The sequence below is a fragment of the Cryptomeria japonica genome, chromosome 1 (assembly GCF_030272615.1).
Source record: "Cryptomeria japonica chromosome 1, Sugi_1.0, whole genome shotgun sequence".
Classification (NCBI taxonomy): Eukaryota; Viridiplantae; Streptophyta; class Pinopsida; order Cupressales; family Cupressaceae; genus Cryptomeria; species Cryptomeria japonica.
In genome coordinates this window covers 659,272,452-659,294,241 of record NC_081405.1, presented here as the reverse complement: position 1 = coordinate 659,294,241, position 21,790 = coordinate 659,272,452, and the positions used below count along the sequence as shown (strand labels likewise).

Genomic DNA, 21,790 nt, shown 5'->3' with positions numbered 1-21,790 from the left:
TTGTGGCAATATAGGGGATTGGCGGTGGTCATGCACATGATGCAAAACTGCATGACATCTAGAATCAAGAGAATCCATATTCGCATATTTTGACAAAGACGTGAGGTTCCTGTCTTGTCATATGAGGATCTGTTTGGATTCCATTCCCATCAATAGTCTTGTAATGTCCCCTTTTTAGCATGATCTCATTTTTAGTCGGTTTAGCCTATTCCCGACCCTCGTAGGCTAACACAGGTGTGTTGTGATGTTTTCACACATCGCCTCATTGCAAATGGGGACCCCCACTTTTTCGCTTTCTAGGGTGGTTGTCTTAGCTTAGTTGTTGGTTGTTCTCGAGTCTTTGCTATTAACCTTTTGTTTGTAGTTGCTCAGGAACTGATCAAGTCTCTCTCTTGAGGATGAAGTGAGGTTCAACACTTCCTTTGTCCAACCAAAGCATAATCACTTCCTCCTCTCCCAACATTGCCAGTGGGTGCCCAAACCTATTCATTCGCATTTCTATCCCTCACCTTCACCACATTCTCCTATCCTCCATCTCCCCTTTCATTTCCATCTTCCCTCATTCACTCTCGTCTCTTTTAGCTTCCATCTCCTTCCACTTCCTATACCTCCCTACCTTCACCTATGCCCTCACCTACCTAACCCTCTTCCCATCCTAGTATACTCATTCACTACCCTTCACCTACATTTCCACCTACCTCTACCTTCACCCACATTCTCTAGACCTCCCTTTATTTCCTTACCCACTACCTCTCCCTTATCCTACCCATCCACTATCTTATTCCCCTACCACCATACCTCCTATCCTTCTTTCATACCCTTACCCCTTAACTTCCTTCACTTCCCTACCCTTCCACCCTTCTACTTCGTGCCCTCACCCACACCTACACTTACACCTACTTCTACCTACACCTACATCCTTTACCCTTGATCTCACACCCCTTTACCGCTCTACTTCCCTTTCCACCCTACGCAACCCTCATTCCATCCTAGCCTACCCCACCTAACTATTTCCATTTCCCATCTTTATCCCTAATTACCTTTTTCCTAGACTACACCCTATCCTAAAGCACCCTCTATTTATCTTAAACATACCCTTCCATCCCTCCCCATATCTAATCCCATCTCCTACCTTCTATCCTATCCCATCTCCTACATTACCCACACTCCCTTTCCACCTTACCCCTATCCCTATTCTATCCTAACCCCTTCCACTACCCCTTATACCTCCCACATCCTAAATCAACCTTACTCCACCGTAGCACTCACTTTACTCCTCATTTCCCTACATCCATATCCCTTATGTCTCCCTTTCCTTCAACATCTTATTCCTCCTCTTTCCCCACGTAGCAGCTCCCCTTACCACTTCCCTCACATTCCTTCCGCCTCGCATTCCTCTCATACCTGCTGGGCCCCATAAAATTTGAAATGGAGATTTAAAAGTTTGTTTCAAGGCATAGCATTTCCTCTAATTTCCTTTGCCACCGTAGCCTTGCTTGGGTCCCACCAATTAAATAATGAATGTAAATCAAATTTTCCAAGGCATTGCAAGAGGTGAATCATTTCCTTTGCTCCTTAATAGGAGCGAAAATTATTTCCTTTGCTCCTTCATGGGAGCGAAAAAGACTTCCTTTGCTACCAATTTGGAGCGAATTATTTTAGTGTGTATTTCCTTTGCTCCCATTTTGGAGCGAATTTCTTCTTATGCCATCAGATGGAATTGATTGCATCTCATAAAGAGGAGAGTTGCATGGAGAAAAGCTTGGTTATGTGATGAAGAACTTCCATTGCTCCCAAGTTGGAGCGAACTTCTTGAAATGCATAATTTTAGCGATACCATCTTGAGGCACTTCCTTTGCCTTCAAATCAGAGCGATGCCTTTGAGAGAGCATTTCCATTGCTCATGTTTTTGAGCGATGCTTTTTAGACCATTTCTATTGCCTCCCAATCTGAGCGATCTTTGCTGGATGGTACTTCCATTGCTCTAAAATTTGAGCGATCCTCTTAAATTATATTTCCATTGCCATGAAATTGGAGCGAGATCACTTCCAAAGGCATTTATTGAAGGTGAGTTGATAGCTTTTATGCATGGAGGACAAGAAACTTAAGGTATAAGATGATTAAACCAAGTTGAAGAGCGATCTTCAAGCCACTTCCTTTGCCATCAATTTGGAGCGATTTCCTATTAAGGTTCTTTCCTTTGCTTCTGATTTGGAGCGAATTATGTTTGATGCATTTCCATTGCTTAAGAATTGGAGAGAATTTCTTTGAGATACTTCCTTTGCCTCCTTAAGAGAGCGAAAAGTACTTCCTTTGCTCTCTAAAGAGAGCGAAAAGTACTTCCTTTGCCCTCTTAGGAGAGCGATCCCCACTTCCTTTGATTATGCCAAGCAATGAAAAGTAATGAGGTGCCAGCAAGGATGTATACTGGGGCCCACATATTAATAAAGAAATGTTCTATTTTAAAAATAAGGCGGATCACACTTTGACCCCAAAGCACCCGATAAGGATGGAAAAGAATTAAGACCAATATAGAAAGTCAGCTAACAAGGAAAGAAATGCCTACGTGGACCTAAACAAGGAACATCGTATTAAAGTTTAAAGAAGTGAAAATTCAGTTTTTTAAAACAAAATAAAACATTTCAAGACAAGGTCGGCCATCACCATGAATCGGGGTATGGAATTAAAGGATGCACATATATAATAGAGGGTGTTAAGCATCATTCAATTATCACACAAATTCATTTTAAAGTAATTCAAGGAGTAGATTGGAGTGCAAAACGAAGGGGCAGAAATAAAATCAGAGCAGATTATTGCCTCAGATAGGAAGATTTTAGAGTAGAATTTCGATCAATAAAGATTAGAAACTGAATCACATCTGGAAAGGAACACAAATTCAAAACGAAAGACCAGATTTTTTCTGAGTTCTTATTTCATACTAACGGTTTAAGATGTATGATTTGCTATGTGCTCTTCCTTTTGTTCATTTCACAATGTTTTAATTCAGTATCTTTTTGCTTGTAGGTCTAAGACAAGAAGTGGAACATCAAACTCAGGCAGCATTATGGAATTTACCATTGCAAAGGAGGATTGTGGATTGATGAACGAGTAATAGAGAAGGATATTCCACAGCTACAAACCTACAAGGAAGCTGCTCAAAGGGGAAGGTTTCAAAATATTATACAGGACACGGAATTAGATTGCTCCACAAAATGAACACTCCAGCATTCTTCAAATACACAATGGAGATGAGAGGAAAATGTTTGCAATTTTGGATTTCCTCCGGAAACCCAAGAATCATTGTTAGTACTCTAAGGTAAAGGATTTCAAAACAATTTGGAACTGAACTTATCAAGAAGTGAACTAGTTTAGGATTCTCGAACAAGAGGATGGAAATGCAGGTGTGATCAAGTCAGAAGAGTTAATCAAAGTTAGAAGATCGGTTTGAACAACATGATATAATTTGGGAGTGTGCGTTCATCATCATCACTGCTGAAGCTTGAGATGTTGATTATCAAGAGATATTACTTAGAGGATCAACATCCCTTCATGATGATCTACCAAGTCTACAAGCAAATTGAGGTGGCATCCTTGTCACCATTCCAACAATCAGAAGGTCTCACATCAGCATGTCCAGATTCAATGAACCAAGCTCATCATATGGAGGCACAAACTTTGAGGCATCTACCCCCGTTTTCTATTGGTTCACATTCAGTATTGAATCTGAATGTAAATATTTCATTGGCCAGAATAAAGTTTGTTGTAACAAACCTTAATTAGGGATTTCATTGTAAAATCTTGGCCATTGATGGAGATTCAATCCTGGCTGTTCATTGTAATGAGTTCTCTATATAAAGCTCAAGCTCTTCATTTGTAAAGGTTAATAGAATAGTAATAGAATAGAAGGAATAGTTAGTGGTTCATTGTAATGGGCTCTCTATATAAAGCTCAAACTCTTCATTTGTAAATGTTATTTTGCTAATGCTAACGGGTGTTGAATGTTGTATTAAAATTTGAAAAAAAAAGGGGGTTTATTTCAGTCAACTATGACACCCACTTAACTCACCAAGACCCCAAAATAGAAAAACAAGACCCACTCATTCTTGGGTGCCTATTTTAAATGTCTATCCATAAAGGAAAAAATATGTGAGATGTGGCAAGTTGTAACTCTCGGAATCCGCACCAAGAAAGGCATTTTTGAATATTTGCCTTAAAATTGCTTGCAAAATGAATTCAAATTATAATAAGACTGCAACGTTAGTATGTGACCAAAATATTTTTAAAAATATTTGGCCTTATTGCTTCAAATTATTCACCTAAAACATTTATTCAACTAAACTATAGGAAATTAAAAATAAAACATAGTTTTGGTTGACAAGGATAGCCCTTACACCATGGGTGCTCTTGCATCACATGAGGAGTTTGGGTTGATATTGATGTTGAGTAGGATAATCAAAATATTTGCCTAGACATGAGGAGTTTGGGTTGATGTTGATGTAGAGTTAGATAGTCAAGAAGTTTTCCTAGACAAAGAAGTTTGGGTTAATGTTGATGTAGAGTTGGATAATCGGGCCATTTGCCTAGACTGAGAAGTTTAGGTAATTAATGATACAGTTTTTTTTTTGTTTTTATTTTTATTTTTTATAATGTAAACCTTAAAGGGAGTTGATAGGAAATAAGGTTTACATTTAAGAATCTAGTTAGTTAGTTTTTTAGTAAAGTAGGGAGTTGTTCCTCAAACAGGAAAATAATGGCTTTATAAAGCCAATCTAACGAATGTAATAGGCAGAATGACTATAATAAATCGTTTTTATTTTAGTTATTGTTTTCCAAAAAAATCCTCTCTTCTATATTGTTGTTCAACTCATTTTTATGAGTGCATAGGTAGTAGTGTTGAACTTCTAATTTTTTTTCTTGCTCTTATATTATGTTAGAGGCTACAATTAAAATGACTTGACATTTTTTATTTTCTATAGCTGTGTTTAAGTTTCTATAGAGGCATTAATAACGACTCAAATGTTGAAAACAATTAATTTGTTGCTGGTAAGAGGCGTTGAGTGGTGAATTCTCAGTCAATTCAAATGTAGTCAACCTTTTCAATTAATAACCATGAGGATGTAATATTCCCCTTAATTTTTTTTTGTTTTTTAGCAATAAGAGTTACAAGCAAACACCATAACCCGTTAAGGTTAGAGAAATAATCCAAACTGCTGAAAGGGAACCCTTCCACCTTTTGTTCACTGAGAGCCCAATCTGGGAGGGTGAGAGCATACAGTGTTCCGGGGATCGTTAGCACCATAAATCAAACTGAAATTACAATGCATGGGCGGCAAGCCAGCCCCTTCTGCTTATCCAACAGGATAGAAACTGAACTCTTGGCGGTAAACCAGCCAAAGGAAATAACAAGAATTGAAACTCAATTACTCTACCGCATATTTCAGTGGGAGGACATTACATTAAGCTATCACTCTACCGCATATTTCAGCAGGAGGACAATTGCATAAAACTTATCACTCAACCACTTATGCAGTGGGAGGATTGAGTACATAAATTGAGTTACAAAGCAAGAAGGCGGCTAAGCCAGCCTCTTCCACTTATGCAGTGGGAATTACAAATAAGAACAGCTAGAATGATTGATCAGTACTACTGAAACAATCGTACAAAATAAAGATATGAGATAAGATAAGAAGCTTAATGTTGATCTCAAACAATCCACTATCAAAATCACACTACACTTGAACACTACTGCTGTTCTAATTCTGCAAGCTAGAAAAACACACTATCCAGCCACTACCGGAAACACCAAAACACTCACGGACAACACTGGAATTACAGGAACACAGCTAGCTAGGTATTATCTTCCAAGTACAAAACTGAGACTTAGCTAGGAAGCCACACTTCGAAGCTCAAATTTTCAATCGCCAAACCAGTAGCATAACAATGCAATTTCATAAGATATCCAAATGGGAGTCCAAGCACCTGTATTTATAGTTTTTTCCCTCTAAAATTCAAATATAAATGCTCCCAAATTCACATCTCCAATATTTCATTTCACTATCACATGGCATCCAAATGACGTTTCATTTAATTTCCCAAGGTGGGCGCCCAAGTTGCATTTTATCCAATAATTAAACAAGTTCGAACTTGCCTAAGTCTTCAACAATAACTTAATGCATTCTTCAAATTTCAACGCCTAACTTAGGAAAAAATAACATTGATAGTAGATATAAATATATCTTTTCCTAAGTCACCCAATATAACATTAATCAGTAATAAAATAATTAAATATTAAACCTTAGGATAAGGAAATAATATTTAATTAAATCACTTATGATTCCAATACTGATTATCAACAAAAACCAGGATGAAGTTGAGCAATGAAGACCACTGAACTGCTATAGGATCAGGACCCTATCCAAACTGTTAAAAAATATGATTGCTCAATACTGCCACTTACTAGAAATAGTAAGTCATGAAATATTCCTCCGAAAAACATGATCTTCGCACCCGGAGAAAAAGCTTGGAAAGCTCAGTAAGATAGCATCATCCAAACAGCCAAACCCTAACTTACTAAAAATAGTAATTTCTCACTTCACCAAAGAATCAAATGGATGTTATGCCACCTTGGAGCTCATGAAAAACCCAAAAGGAAACCATAGATAGAATTGAAGAATTCCCTCCTGGTAAACCCTAAAAATATCGTGCAGAACTCCACAAAAGTTGGAAACCCTAATTTTCCTTTCCAAATAGCCTATGGGTCTCCAGAATAGGCTAATGGACCACTGAACTAATCACTGCGGAGAAGGGGACATTACAGAGGAGCACATGGGAGGTCCTATTACTAGGTTTAGAGGCTGGTGGTAAATTTTGTTTTTACATTTAAGTGTTTTCATCTCATGTCTATGATGGATGCCTATGTGGAAATGTGGAGGTTTTGGTAAGAGAGTTATTTTTATTTTTAAATTGAAGTGGCATGTTTTGTTTTTATAAATATTATTTATTTTGAGAAATAAGGGTGTAGTTGCATCATTGAAATAGGTGAAGGCTTATTTTCTTTGAAGATATAAGGTTTATCTTTTTGTCATTTTAAAATGTATTGTAAAGATCATTTGTGAGGTTATTTTTTTCCTTGTTGGAAACATAGTCATTGTATAGAAACATTTTCAATTGAACCCAACATCCTATTCTATTATAAGCTTTACAAACATGTTTGAAAATATGGATTGTGTTGACTGGGCTTTCAAATATTGTAATACTACCTCTGGTGCTACCTTTGGAGGGTAAAGACTAACAAGTGCCAAATAGGAGGTTGGGGGCACTAGACGCTACATGAGTCTCATCATCTCAAGCTAGCTTCTTGCTCAAAGATGGTGCTTGTTAGAACTTGGAAGCATATGTTTTATTTTTATTTTTTGATGCTAATAGTATTGAAGAATTAATCTATTATGAAGTTTATATTTTGAAGATAGTAAGGAGTCTAGGATTAAATGAACATGTATTGTTGCCCAAATAGTTCAAAAGACTAAGGATCTCGGGAATCATAGATCTTGACAAGAGTTATGAAACAAATTAACAGAGAACTATGGATGTAGCTCAACATGGATTGTTGTGGACAATAATTTGGGAGATCTATGATTCTAGAGTTTTGGGAGGTTGGTAACCAGAGAACTTGGAAATTAACCTTTGAGCTAAACCTTTATGAGAGTTACGAGGCAACTTGATGGAGTTCTACCTGGTCCAACAATTTTTTTCAAAAAAAAACTTCCAAAGAATATGTATTTGTGTTTTTTAAATTATTATGTTTTGTAATGTTGTAAACCTTAAGGGGGGATGGGGGTATTGGAAAACTTGAAGTTTACATTTTAATAAAGTCACAGTAGTGACTTAAGTTAGTAATTGTTGTGCGTTATGCACACCCCACCCCTGTTCCAGGGGACCCCCGTCGTTTTTTTTAAGTCTGCTCGATGAATGAGAGAAAGCCCCAAGGAAATTCAAAATGCCTTTCTAATTGCCTTGCAAAGCCGAAGTAAACCCCGAACTCACATTCTTTCCTAAAGCTCCGAGTTTGGTGTGCAGAGAGGGCAAATAAAAATCGCAAGTCAAACGCTTTCAGAAAAATCACACATTCTCCTTGCTAAACCCGAGTATCATCTAAGCCTAAGTCAATGACTTTCATTGGCAAAGAAAAAGAGGCCCTCATGCAGAGCATAACATGCTAAACCCAAGTTCGCGCAGTAAGTCTTCATTGGCCGAAAATGACAAAGGAGCTCTAGTCATGCAATTCGGCTTGGTAAGCCGAAAATCTAAAAAATCATGACAAAATCAAGTGAAAAAGGTCGCATTTCAAACCCCCATTTTAGCCGAGAATGAACAAAATGAACTAAATCGCGTAGTTGCCTTGGAAAGCCCGAAGTCATGAAATAAAAATCGCACAAAATGACTTCTTAACCCAAAAATGAGAACCAACTCGCACAAAAGGGATCATTTGGCCGAAAATACTATAAAAAAGACTTTGTCGTGCTCAATGAGCCTCAAGTCAAGAGCTTAAAATATGCAATTTGGGCTCTTGAGCCGAGATGAGGGAAAGAGACATGAAGTCGCACAATTGGCCTCCATGAGCCGAAAATCGTAAAGACCAAATTGCTAAAATGAAATCTTAAGTCGCATGAATGGAGCCATTTAGTCGAAAGTTCATAATCTTGCATTTTAACTTCAATACTCGAGATGGCCAAAAAGTCTAAATTCACACAAAAACCTCATAAAGGCCGAAATGTGAAATAGAGCTCACAATTCGGCCTAAAAGGCCGAAATGTGAGGTAAGGCTCTCAAAAATGGCTTATTACTCAAAAGAAATAACAAGTTCGCAAAATCGTTTAAAGGGCCGAAAATGTGAAAGGGGGCCAAAGTGCACAAATAGGGTCATTTAGCTGAAATAAGGTCAAGAGTTTAACATCACACAAATGATCCTCACAAGCCGAAAATCAATTAAAAAGAACTTAATCACACATTTCATCAAGGGTAAAGTTCACACATTCTGACCACAATGGCCGATTTTTGTCACAAGTTCTAAGGGGCATTTTAACTTAAGATAATAAAATCTTGCATTTTAGCCAAATGTTCGAAATGCAAGGGGAGATTTTAAATTGAAGCATCTTTTGTCTTCATCAAAACGAAGAAGTCCGACATCATTTAAAATTTAATATGATTGTTAAATTAATTTATTTAATTTTTCAAAATGATTATTAAAAGTGGAATTCATTGTTTGCAAGATGATGTCGGGAAGAACTAAAGCATAAACCTGAAGCGTAAATTGGAGACATGATTGCAAGCGATGCCAATAAGCAAGAATGAGGAACGTGTTGCAGGGTGCAAGGTCGAAGCGGCAAAGTACGGGGAAGCGCACCACCGGACGACAAGTTGAAGTCCACCAGCGAGATTGAAGACCAAGAACACAAAATGCTACAAAATGTGCATTCTCAGAAAAATGCACTGCTGGAAGAAATTCCAAAAAATCAGTTTTAAAACTGAAATTGTTTATTGTAAAAAGACAACTGCCTGTGGGCCCTACCTAATGTATTCAAACAAAGGGACACAGATCAGTTATGTCCAATTACCTGATTGACCAGGTTAAAGCCAAACGTTTGTAGGTAGTTGGAAATATGGTTGGGAGGATAACTGAGGATTGAATGGGCATGGGTTAAAGCTACCAAGCTTCTAGAGAGCAGATCAGGGCCCTTCGATGCAGTCAATCCTGACCCTCGATTCAAATTGTAAAATCTATAAAAGGCAGAGGCCTTTCTCTTGTAAAGGTTTAGATTTTTAGGGTTAGATTGTTAGATTCTAGTTAGATGGTTAGAGTTTTTGTAGAAAGTTAGATTTTAGTAGTTAGGAATAGAGTAGAACTGCTACAGAAATTGTTGTAATAGCAACTAAAATCAATATAATGGACATTGATTTGGTGTTTATCATCTTGGTTTTATTCTGTTTGCATGGTTTCTTTCAACGGGTTTAGATAGATTATTTTTGGTGTGCAGGTATTTGATGGATTCGAGTTCATACCATTGGGGATATGCTGATTGTGTGTCCCTGTGTATGGTTAGTCTGAACCTTTAAAATTGTGTTTAGTTCAATTGCAGGTGTCCGCCTGAGCTGCGCTTGAATTGGGTGTTTAGGCATGCACCCGCAATCTGAAAATCTTCTAAGTCCCCTTGAAGATTGCACTGTTCTTGTGAGGTTGTGATTTATTCTGGCCAAGCAAGGATTGGTTATCTCGAATCTGTCTACCTGCATACCAGTCTTGTTAATTTTTAGGTCTCTTAGCCCTTCTCCTTTGCTTTTATTTCCCAGCTTGAGAATCGCAGCAAACCAGCTTGTTGCAAACGTAAGGCCCCTTGTGCTCCCAGCAAAAGACATCAACCATTGAGTTATCCTGCAGTCATGACCTGACATTTGGAACCTTGAGGTTGTCCCCTTTGATCAACTAAAACAACATTAGGGATTCCTTATACAAGAGGGGATAGGATACTCAGCGAGTAAATTCTATTTTGCGTTGGCTAGATAGAGTTGTAGCAATACGATTTTAGCCACGTCAACAGAATTGGCGCTGGAAAGAGGGCATGATATGATGAATGTCTAAACAGCTAAACCCAAATCATCTCAATCCATATTTGTGAGGAGTAACCTTATAGCCTTTTTCTTTGACCCTCCTCCGTGCTCAACAGAATTGGCGCTAGAAGGAGGGCCCCCTGTTAGGTTCCTTGTAGCAAGTTGAGTCTATTAGACCTTTTCAATGTTATAGTTGGGATATGCTAGATCCATGTTAAACCAGAAAAACCAAAAAATCTGAAAAATACAAAAAAATTTCGAGTCAAAATGTCGAACTGCCACTTCATGAAGACTGTCCACACACTGACATTTTCCAATTCCAGCAAAGGTTGAGTTTGCAGCTATATCCCAGGCAGCTATCCGAGTTCGCATCTATAGGTCACTGTAGAATTCATGGCACGACAGAGCACGAGGAGTTGAATTGCTTGACATTTCTGTCTAGAGTCGAGTTAGCATTGCAGGGGTAGATATTCTTTTGGGATATTCCCAAACCGGAGGAGTTCATACAACCGAATATCCCTAGTCCTCCATCAAGCATCGAGGAGTTTACATGATTTAAGGACTGGATTGAGAACCAGTTTGGTCTCAATGAAGAATTGTGCTTGGAGAGCGTGCTATCACCTTGGTGGTGCAGAATTCATCACAACCCACACTTAGAATTTACTTCTCATTATGCATGGAGGTAATCAACCAAGTCAAAGCCCAGTATAGATTGCCGGAAGAATCGGAGGAGCCTATCACCAGCAAAGTGTGGAGTGCCTACCATGCTGCAGACGAGTACCGAAGGATGCAAAATTGTTGCAACACCACACTTGTTGAGGATGAAAGGACGGAGTTGCCAAGTGCTGACCAAAATGAACTTGTCAATTGCACTATGGCATCATATGAGTGTGTTGTCCTTGCACCTGAGGAAGATAGTGCTGAAGAGGATAATCAAGTGCACCCCGTGGATCTGCCACAAGCTGAAGAATAGTTTGCAACAGCCCTACCAATGGAGGATATAGTCCGCGATCTAGTTGAAGGTATTTTTGAGGACCAAGCTATTGAAGAGTCCCTGTTGTTTGAAGATATGTTGACAGAAACACATAAGACCGCATGGTTCATGCAACCCGAAGATACACCAGTGGATGATGCATTCCACTTTCTTGAATTTGAATTTGAGACTGGTTTTCAGCCTGTGCAAACTGCTGAAGAATTTGATGTTGATTTGCACGAGCCGGACGCAAGTGGGATGTTGCACCACCAATGGCGACCTCCTGAAGTTGCTGAAGCTTTTCCACCGCACAACACCCGCATGACTCAGATACACACCATGTTGTTTCTTTCCCTCCTACTATTAATTCTAAAAAATTTCAGTTTAATTTTGAGTATTCTGGGAAAACAACCTGTAAATGGATTAACCACAGACCTAATGAACTTCCCCAACTGATAATACTACCCGACATCCTGGTTAAACCCGAGAGTGGCCAACTGAAATTTTTCTTTTCAGAATATAAAGACAAACTAGCCAAACTAAGAACTAGCCCCGCTACCCTGTTACTGCTGCACGTATTGAGAGATCATCTTGGGTCGGGAAAGCATTCATATAGTCCACCTTTTATAAGTCAGTTTCTCCTTATACATAGCTAGTTTAGGTTTTCTTTTCTGTTTTTAGAGTAGTTTGTTTTTTGTTCTTAGCTTAGTTTCCCTGTTTTTTTGCTTTAGTTAGTTTGCTTTCCGTAGTGTAGGTGTCCTTTTGGAAGGGGTTGTCTCCTTGTCATTTTTTGTAGGGGTATGTTTGCTTTTCCCAGCATTAGTGTGCGAAGTCAGGATGTTTTAGTTCTTGTTAATTTTTAGGTCTCTTAACCCTTCTCCTTTGCTTTTATTTCCCAGCTTGAGAATCGCAGTAGACCAGCTTGTTGCAAACTGTCATGTCCCCATTCAAGACCTCAGAACAATAAGACTCAATATATGATTGAATAAGTTTTAATTAAAGATTTAAACTTATTATTAAAAGAACAAGCATGATATCACATAACCATCAAGACCGTTACCAGTCCATCATCCATATTCTCAAGATTAGACATGAATACCATTATGCTGATAGATAGATCACTCATGGGCGAAGACTAAATATATACCTGAACACAGATGATTACAAGCTGATCCGATTTTTATTCGCAGTCAACAAGGCATCGGTGGAGATAATCCTATAGAACATTAAGCTGAGAGCCGAGACACCATCCCATGGGACACCCATCGCACGCACAAGACATATGTTATCCGCTAAGATAATAAACATTATTCATAAAGGTCTCATTATAATATCGGTTATGGTTTAGTAACACTCATTATTATATCAATTATGAAAAGATAACAAATCGACCTCTTATGTGAAAAGATACGATCATAGTTAAGATCGTGATTGAATAAGTAATAGAATTGCAACGGACTTGTCAAGAAGAAGAGGCACGACCTATGGAATGATGAGTTCCCACATCTTCAAAGGAGGCATGAAATTATATTAATACATCCGGAATCCATTTGCAAAGAAGGGGAAATTTATGACATATACATCGCCTTATTAGATCTTTGGTAAGCATTGACCATTGGGGATGTCGGTAGGAGGAAGGCACATCATAACCACCGATATAAATATAGCTCCATGGAAGACATCGACACGTTAGTACCACAAACAAGAATACATGCTGTTGAGCAGAGTTGATAGAATTTGTTAATTAATGAATACCGGAATTGAACCAGGAAGATCCAATGAAATGGATCATATGACCAATCAAATGATTATCTTTACAAAGGATGAGATCTATATGCTACTGCGATTCTTAAATGAGTCACTATAGGTGGGACACCTAATAATGGCAATACGTTTCTATGTCATATCGCAAGAGTGGGGAGTGGCGAAAGGAGGAATATATGAATAACATCAGAAACTAGAATGGTGGTATCATTGACCAAAAGCAGCGGTCAATAAGGGATAATAGCAATTACAATGCTCAAGGAGTGGTCGATTACAACCCAGGAGAATGTATTGTAGTTACTATTTGATGCAGACTAGTGAAGATCTATACATAGTCAAACGAATCATTACTATTAAAGTGATAAGAACAATTATGGACCGGAGTAATCTATATGAATATATAGAAGTAATACGATTGGGGACATGGATCAAAGATGGAGGTTCTTACTCCATAGGAAAGCACTCAATAAGAGCAGCAGATCAATTTAGAACTGTTATTAAGTTCAGGATTAGATTAAGGGAAATGCCAAATGGGGACATTACACAAATGTAAGGCCCCTTGTGCTCCCAGCAAAACACATCAACTATTGAGTTATCCCACAGTCATGACTTGACATTTGGAACCTTGAGGTTGTCCCCTTTGATCAACTAAAACAGCATTAGGGATTCCTTATACAAGAGGGGATAGGATACTCAGCGAGTAAATTCTATTCTGTGTTGGCCGGATAGAGTTGTAGCAATACGATTGTAGCCATGTCAACAATAATCAGTTGGGAATTAGTTTCTCGTAGGGTAGTTTGAGAAGTTTTACAAAAAATGTAATGCCTATATATAAACATTTGCATGATTTCTTTGTATTTATGAATAATTAGCAATAATTTTTTATATATTTTTGTTGTACACATTGTAGATTAGATTTTTTTTAAAATAATTTTTCCTGCATTTTATATCATAACTCAACATATTAAATAATAATTCACAAGGGTATTAGAATCCTATAATTCTAACAATGTGGAAATAAGGAAATTAAATTTGGTTCATCTGTCAAGGGAGGAAGTGAGTTAAAGAGACTACCGGTAGGGCATGAATTGTTTTTCTGACGAAAGGACTTTTTGCCCAGATATCTGAAAGGTTATATTTGTCCTGTTTCACAATATGAAGCATTATATTAATAGAATGTATACAATATTTGGTTGTAATTAAACATCTAGCAGAAACAATTCCTATCAATATGGCAAGTGGATAAAAAATTCCATTTTGTTTATCATTCCAAACCAAAAAAAACAATTCTGTTAAGGATATCTTTATGAAAAACTAACAACTACAGTCTGAAGGTTACATATATGGGAAAAGTAAGTGTATACAAAGATTAGATTCTTCTTGTATTGGATAGCTATACAAGAAGCACAAAATAAAACTGGAGATCAAAATTCTTGCAACATTGCAAATACAATATGCTTGAAATATATGCCTGAGTGCAATGTGCACTATGCAATAGGTTGAAAATTTGTTCAAACAAGGATTTTGCTTTCTTAGATCTCCTAGTGCTTCTAGAATAAATAAATGAAGGCACCATGTTATTGGATTCCAATATGTAAGTTTCCACCTTCATTGCAGGTTATAATATGTATTCTCAAAGTTGTTGACAATATAAGTGTTGCAAAGATGCATTAAACCATTTACAGTTATTATTCAAGCTTCCAGTTTTATGTATCAAAGAAGGATGATTTTGATTTACCAGAGGAGGGCAAGGCTTGTCATCATAACCAAGTTGAAGGGGAATTTGGAGAGATCCATCTTGAGCTGCAAACCTTGTGGACCAAACTTGGGAAAACATTCTTCTCCTTCCTTCTTCAAGTTGATCTAGTACTTCCAACTTCTCGTATCTCTTCGCTGGTTTTTTCTGACCACTTACATTTTCTTGCTTCATGGAAATGGCGTAACAAGATGGGTTGAGGATATTAGCTTCATTGAGATGAGAAAGAAATTGCTGTTTCAAAACAAAATATTAAAACAAGTTTTAGAAAGATACCAGGAAATTTGGATTACTAAAATGTAGTAGTCATAGAAGTAAGGTAGGGGTTGTGAACTTCACCTCAAATATTGAGCGTATTTTGGATTGACATGAAGAATTTGGGGATGAAAAATTACCATTGCAAGCCCCCTTGGTTGCCTGCCATGTCAGAAATGTCATATCAAGTATTTCCTAGAATAATAAATGATTGAAATATTTGAGGCATTACAATATATCTTTAAATTTATCATATTTTCACAATTCATATCTGTATCATTTAGCTGCTTTTAGATTTGATTTCATCAATTTTTCGGATCACACTCCATGATCCATCATCAAGATGATAGATAGTGCTAGGAGATGTATTATTGGTCACTTACAATTATATATCTCCTCGCACTCTCTATCATCGTGATGATGGATAATGGAGTGTGATCCGAAACATTGATGCAAAAAAATTCACACAATCAAATCCAAAAGCAAATAAATGATACAATATATCTTTATCCAAAAAAGTCCATTTCAAAATAATATTCATTTTGTACCACAAAATTGCCTTGTAATTAGCATTTGTGCATGAAGAATGTATAAATTACAGACAGCTTTTAAGCTTTCAATGGATCTCATGTATAGAAACCTCGTATATTTCATTTGGTATGATGGCCATTCCATGTGCAAAGGGCACCTGTGCATTGTCAAATATTTTATCTGTCATCCCATTACCAATCAGATAGCCCTGAAATATATCAATTAAAGACATCAGTCTATGAAACCATCTAATCTTGAAGAAGTGGTAATGCAAGAAAAATAGTTGGTCCACAGCCAAAAACACAATTGGAGGTACTGAACAAAAGAACTTTGGCCTTCACTTAATTCTATCAAATAATTTGACCTTAATATTTAGGATTGGCTTTGCACCGACTTCAATACCTGTCACAAAGAAAAGGAAATACATGGTAGAATGCAAGCATGTAAATATAAATCGAAAAAAAAATGCAACAAATTTTCTCTTACTGAATAAAGCTATGTTGGCAACATAAACAATGTTATACACAACTAATACACCATTCATGATCTCATATTTCTCCAAAATACAATACTGATGGGACATCCCAGCCCAGAACTTCGTATTTATGTCCTACACTAAATCTTTTACATGTAAATTCAACTAAGCCATTCCTCGCTAATTCATTATTTTAAGTATTTTCTAGATTTTTTTTAATTAAAGATAAAATAAAAAGCTAAATAACCTCCCCAAGTGGCATCTTGGCATGATAGGCATTTTGAAGTGATTATTTCATAGGTGATCCTTGTTGAGCATGTTTTAGAAATGTAAGAGGAAGCAAGTGTTAGAGAACATCTCAAAACTGAATTATAATAGTGTTGTGTGCGTGTCAATAAAGATTTGTAGAGGTGTTGGTTAAGCTTGTTACCATCACTAGTCTTCTCTGGTTGTTGTCAATAATCACAATTTGATGTCATCAGTTTATATTTTGTTGTTGAATACACGAGTTAGTTGTCATATATATTAGCTTTTATAGGAAAGTTGTTGGGTTTATTGGAAATATAAATATGTACATATGTTAATTAATAAAATGAAATGAATCATACAACAGTTTCATTCTCTGTTTTTTTACTATTATCATATTTTTTGATGTGGTATTAGAGCCATCATGTGCTCCTCCCCTTCTTGCTGAAGAATATGTTTTGAAGTCTTTGTGACAGTTTGAATGTTTGGTGGGAAGTTGTTGTGCGTTGCACACGCCCCCTGTCGCCGACAGGGTCCCCCTTTCCAGTTTTGAGTTTTTTGATCGTCATCCCGAGAATTGAATCAGAGTTTCTCGTATCTCCTCGAGCGAGTTCGTGATCAGTCCGTAAGCTGATCAACGTTGGAGTAGTGAACCAATGAGCCCTTTTGACTGATCTGGCTTTCGGGCGTAAATACCGAGAGTTTGTTCCAAAATTTCAAAACTTAACATAATGCATCTCCTTTTCGGACCCCAGGTCCGAACTTGGCGAAAGTCAAGTTAAGGTAAAAAAACGTTATGCGCTCCTCTTTTTGGATTTAAGTGTCCGAAAGTGAAAATTCAAAATTTAAAAGCGTAAGGTGGAATTCCATTTTCGGACCCCAGGTCCGAAATGTCCAAAATCAAGTTAAAACGTAACGCTGCGCATCCATTTTCGGACCCCAGGTCCGAAATATCCAAAATCAAGTTAAAACGTAACGCTGCGCATCCATTTTCGGACCCCAGGTCCGAAATATCCAAAATCAAGTTAAAACGTAACGCTGCGCATCCATTTCGGACCTTAGGTCCGAACTTCAACAAAGTGAAGTTTTAAAACATTGTGCAAACATCGCATTTCGGACCCTAAATGACAAAGTTAAAGTTTTTTTAAAAAAGCTACATAAACACCGTTTTCGGACCCTAAGCTCTGAAAAGGGCGAAATAAGTTTTAAAAAGCAAAAACGCACACCATACATACTTCGGACCCTAAGCTCTGAAAAGGGCGAAGTAAGTTTTAAAAAGCAAAAACGCACAACAAAACGCATACTTCGGACCCCAAGCTCCGAATAAAAGGGGCGAAGCAAGGCTTTAAAAGCAACCATATTAAACACGCGCTTCGGACCCTAAGCTCCGAAAAAGGCAAAGTTGGTTTTTTTAAACATAACAAAACGCGCATTTCGGACCCCCGCGTCCGAACTTAAACCAAGGCGAAGTTAAGTTTTAAAACATAGTGCGAACGACGCGCATTTCGGACCCCCGCGTCCGAACTTCAACAAAGGCAAATAAAGTTTTAAAAACATAGCGCAGCATCCATTTCGGACCCCTGCGTTCGAGCTTCAACAAGGTCGGGCAAGCAGCGTTTTCGGACCCTAAGCGTCCGAAATTCCAAGATGAAAGTTTAAAAACGAAGTCCAAAAAGCAAGCAAAACATTAAACGCAGAAGGCACAGTGTGTAACGCGGAGGTCAGGACGAGCACACCCGCGAAGGTTAGATTCGAGAACCTCCAATTCAAAATTCGAAAGGAACTCTTAAATCCGAAAACAAGGAGGATCATCCGCTCGCCCCGCGCAACAAGGTCGGGCAATCACCCATCATTCGCTCCGATCAGGTAAGTACGCCTTATCGCGTACGGTCATTTAAAATGTGTGAATCAAATACGCAAATACGCAAAATTTGAAATGCTTAGAGTCTGCATCTCCATCATTCGAGCATCCAAAATTTAGGACTTATTCCCGGAGTTTGGCCGAAAACTGCATCTCTTTTCAAAATTCTCATGTTCTGCCTTTGTTAAAATTAATCCAAAAAATTCGAGAGTAAGAATGCTTAGTCATAAATCTTCAGGAATATGATGCTGTAGAAGTTAATCAGATTGTTAGCCCAGAGTGACATTTAAGCTAATCTCGGTCTGTTGAAACACTTCTGTTATTTTCTAACCCGCATCGTCATTCTCGTGTCACCTTGTAATCCGTGTCTGGCTGTGCAGGATAAATGCCTAAATCAGCGGCAGAATCATCAAAAACACCCGCTGCAGCAGAAACCTCACGAGCATCCAAATCAGACATCCCACGGAAAGTTGAAAGAATGAAGTATCAGTATCAGAGGGGAGGGTTAAGAGAGTCAAAGGTCCAGAGTATCTGGGACAACATTGGTGACACCGACCTTGGCCACATTGATATTCAGGATTTCAGGGATCGGGTCTTCTCACCCAATGCATATGGCAGGCCTAGGCAAATGCTGGAAAGTGGCATCGCCCAAGCAGCAGGTTTTCCTCCAGCAATCCAGAACTATGAATTAGTAGTGGAAGCTGCTCGGCATTACGAGCCAAAGTCCAGATTAGTGCTTCTGGAAGATATCACTATTGCCGACTTCTCCCCTGAGGCTATCGGCGATGCATTTGATATCCCCTTTCCAAATAATCCCATAGCTACAACAATGGACGAGGCACAGGGGGCGTATGATATGAACCCAGCTCGATGTAGGGCACTAATTAACGAAGAATGGTTCAAAGAAAAAAGGGCTTCAAGCACCAGGATTGTGAAAAAGACCCCCAGAAGTGACTTTCATAATGAACATGGCGATATGGTCACCTTACTTAGCCGAGTCATGGGACTCCCTAAGTCCAACTACTTTGAAGAATGGATGTTCTATTTTACAGAACAGGTCTTTGCCGGAAAGTCTAAGTTTGACTGGGCTCAGATCATAAGTGATAACATCCATGCTCAGCTGATTGAGCTTGAGACAAAGAAGTATTTCACCATGACCTCCTATTTGGTCTATATGTTCGCAAAGAACCAGCCACTGCCAGGATTAATAATGAAAGGTGAGATCGGGAATGGGCCTGGTCAGGTAAAGGTTTATGATTGCTACCCGCAGCTGCACTACCAGGATATAGCTCAAAGGGAAAAGAGCAGCCCGGCTTACGCAGTTGGACAGTACGAACGTGTCAACGACGCCTTCACAATGCGCCTAGTCAGGCTAATGCAGGGAGGGTTACACATAAGGCTCTCGGAGCAAGCTACCATTTTAGTGCAGAGGTATGGGGCCTGGTTTATTCAGTTCCCAAGATTCTCCTACATCCGAATTGCTGGCTTCGAAGGTGCCCCCCTTCGACTTCCGCGGTACCCAACCGATAAAGTAGTCCTCATGGAAGTGCCAAGGCAATCACGCCCTGCCGGCATATTATTACGAGAAAGCAAGCAGGCTGGATTCGCATTTCCAATGATCATAGGCAACCATGATGTCCAATTGAGAACTCCCACCCTAGCAGAAGAGTCCCTTGCAGAGCTAGCCTCTTATGGCCTACAGGAACATTTCCCAAGAAAATGTTTTGATCATGACAATTTGGCAAAGAGAGCTTACGGTAGGCGCTACAGAGCAAAGGAGTCAATTGAAGATTACTGGAAAAATTGCTCCGATGACTACGAAGTCAGGCGACGGGAATATTCTAGATTGAGTGTGCAGCAAATGCGACTCTTTGAGTACCGTCGGGTCCCGGATCAGCTCACAGACTCGGGGAATTGTCTCCAAGTCCGGGAATTCGAAGCAGTGAGGCATCTCTTGCCAGGCGTCGATTGGTCTCGAGACCCAATCACGGATTTCGAAGCAGTCATGACAGCCCCGGCGAGATACACAGATCAATGGTTACAACACCAGATCGAGAGGCTAGTCCATGAAGGGGTCCAGTTTACTTACCATCTGATGGGCAATTTCGACTCTCAGTCTTCCGAAGATGAAAGGACATCAGCTGAAAAACCAGAGAAAAGGAAGAAAACTAAGGCTTGCAGAGGGACTCGGACGTCCAAGAGAACAAGGAGGGAGAAGATTCCCATAAGAAGGCCAGAGACCGCTTCATCTTCAGACCCCAGTTCGCCCGATGGTGCCATAGATTTGGATTGCATACCTGCTCCGCCTTCCCAGAGCGACATAGAGGCATTCCAAGCCAATGATCCTCCTGCTCCAGATATGCCGGACACCGAGCAAAAGGGCCCCAATTCGACCAAGCCGGGTGACCAGATAGAGGAAGGAGAAATCCCATCCACCCAGGGGATCGAAGTGCATGAACCTACCCAGCAGAGCCGCCATGAATTACTACTCCTCCATGCAGCCAAGGACGACTCAACTGTCGAAGGGGAACAAAGAACAGACAAGATCCATGAGCTCGAGGGAACCAAGGAGCCACCATCACAGGAAGATATCAGACAATTATTCAGTGAGATAGGGGAGAACTCAGATGCAAACAAAGAGCTTCCTCCTTCTTCCACCCCTCCGATGGCGGGACAGCTGTTAATTTGTGATCAGCCAGTTGAAAGTATGGGAGCACAAGGTGCTAACTTAACCCTATCCTCAACCCAGACGGTGCCTCAAGAGTGGCTGATCGCCAGGGCTCAGCGTAGGGCCGCCACCAAGGCGCCCATCGACCTTGAAGACATCTTCTCGCGAATGGATCAAACAAAAGCAAAAGGGAAGAAGAAACCGAGAACATACTCTAAGATAACCAAGGATGGGCAAAGGAACCGCACTCTTCATATTGCTACCCCGCCCGTAAACAAGCTAGCAGATCAAATAACCCTGGCAGATTATAGCATTACGACTGTCCCCATCGGACGAGCTACAAAAGAGCAAGAAAAAGAGGAATTTAAGGACTCGGTACAAAACATACTCAGACAGCTCGAGGAAATCACGGCTGAAAAGGACATGTATCGAGCCCGTGCTGAACAAGCCGAGGGATACATCGATAAGCTCCTACGGCCACTACACAACCCCTCTGAATCCCATATTCCCCCAACGGCATTGGCGCAGAGGACCACAACTGAATTTGAAGGAATCCGGGATACCGCAAAGGCTGTTAAGGAATGGGTGCAAGACATCAAGAAAAAAGGAGAACAGATCCTCAAAGAAGTAAAGGAAATGGCTCTCCATCGAGAGCT

The 21,790-nt window shown here is 39.2% G+C and overlaps 1 protein-coding gene across 1 annotated transcript in view; it reads right to left on the bottom strand.

The window, feature by feature from the left end:
• The window catches only part of LOC131050431 (serine carboxypeptidase 1), an 86,948-nt gene extending 70,637 nt beyond the window's left edge, over positions 1-16,311 (bottom strand). Inside the window, exons 1-5 of the mRNA XM_059211535.1 lie at positions 16,249-16,311; positions 15,994-16,092; positions 15,438-15,515; positions 15,081-15,332; positions 14,417-14,485 (exon numbers count right to left, since the gene is read on the bottom strand). Coding sequence (XP_059067518.1) covers positions 14,417-14,485; positions 15,081-15,332; positions 15,438-15,515; positions 15,994-16,092; positions 16,249-16,311 — 561 coding nt within the window. The remainder of the gene's footprint in view (positions 1-14,416; positions 14,486-15,080; positions 15,333-15,437; positions 15,516-15,993; positions 16,093-16,248) is intronic.
• Between the last annotated feature and the right edge of the window lie 5,479 nt (positions 16,312-21,790).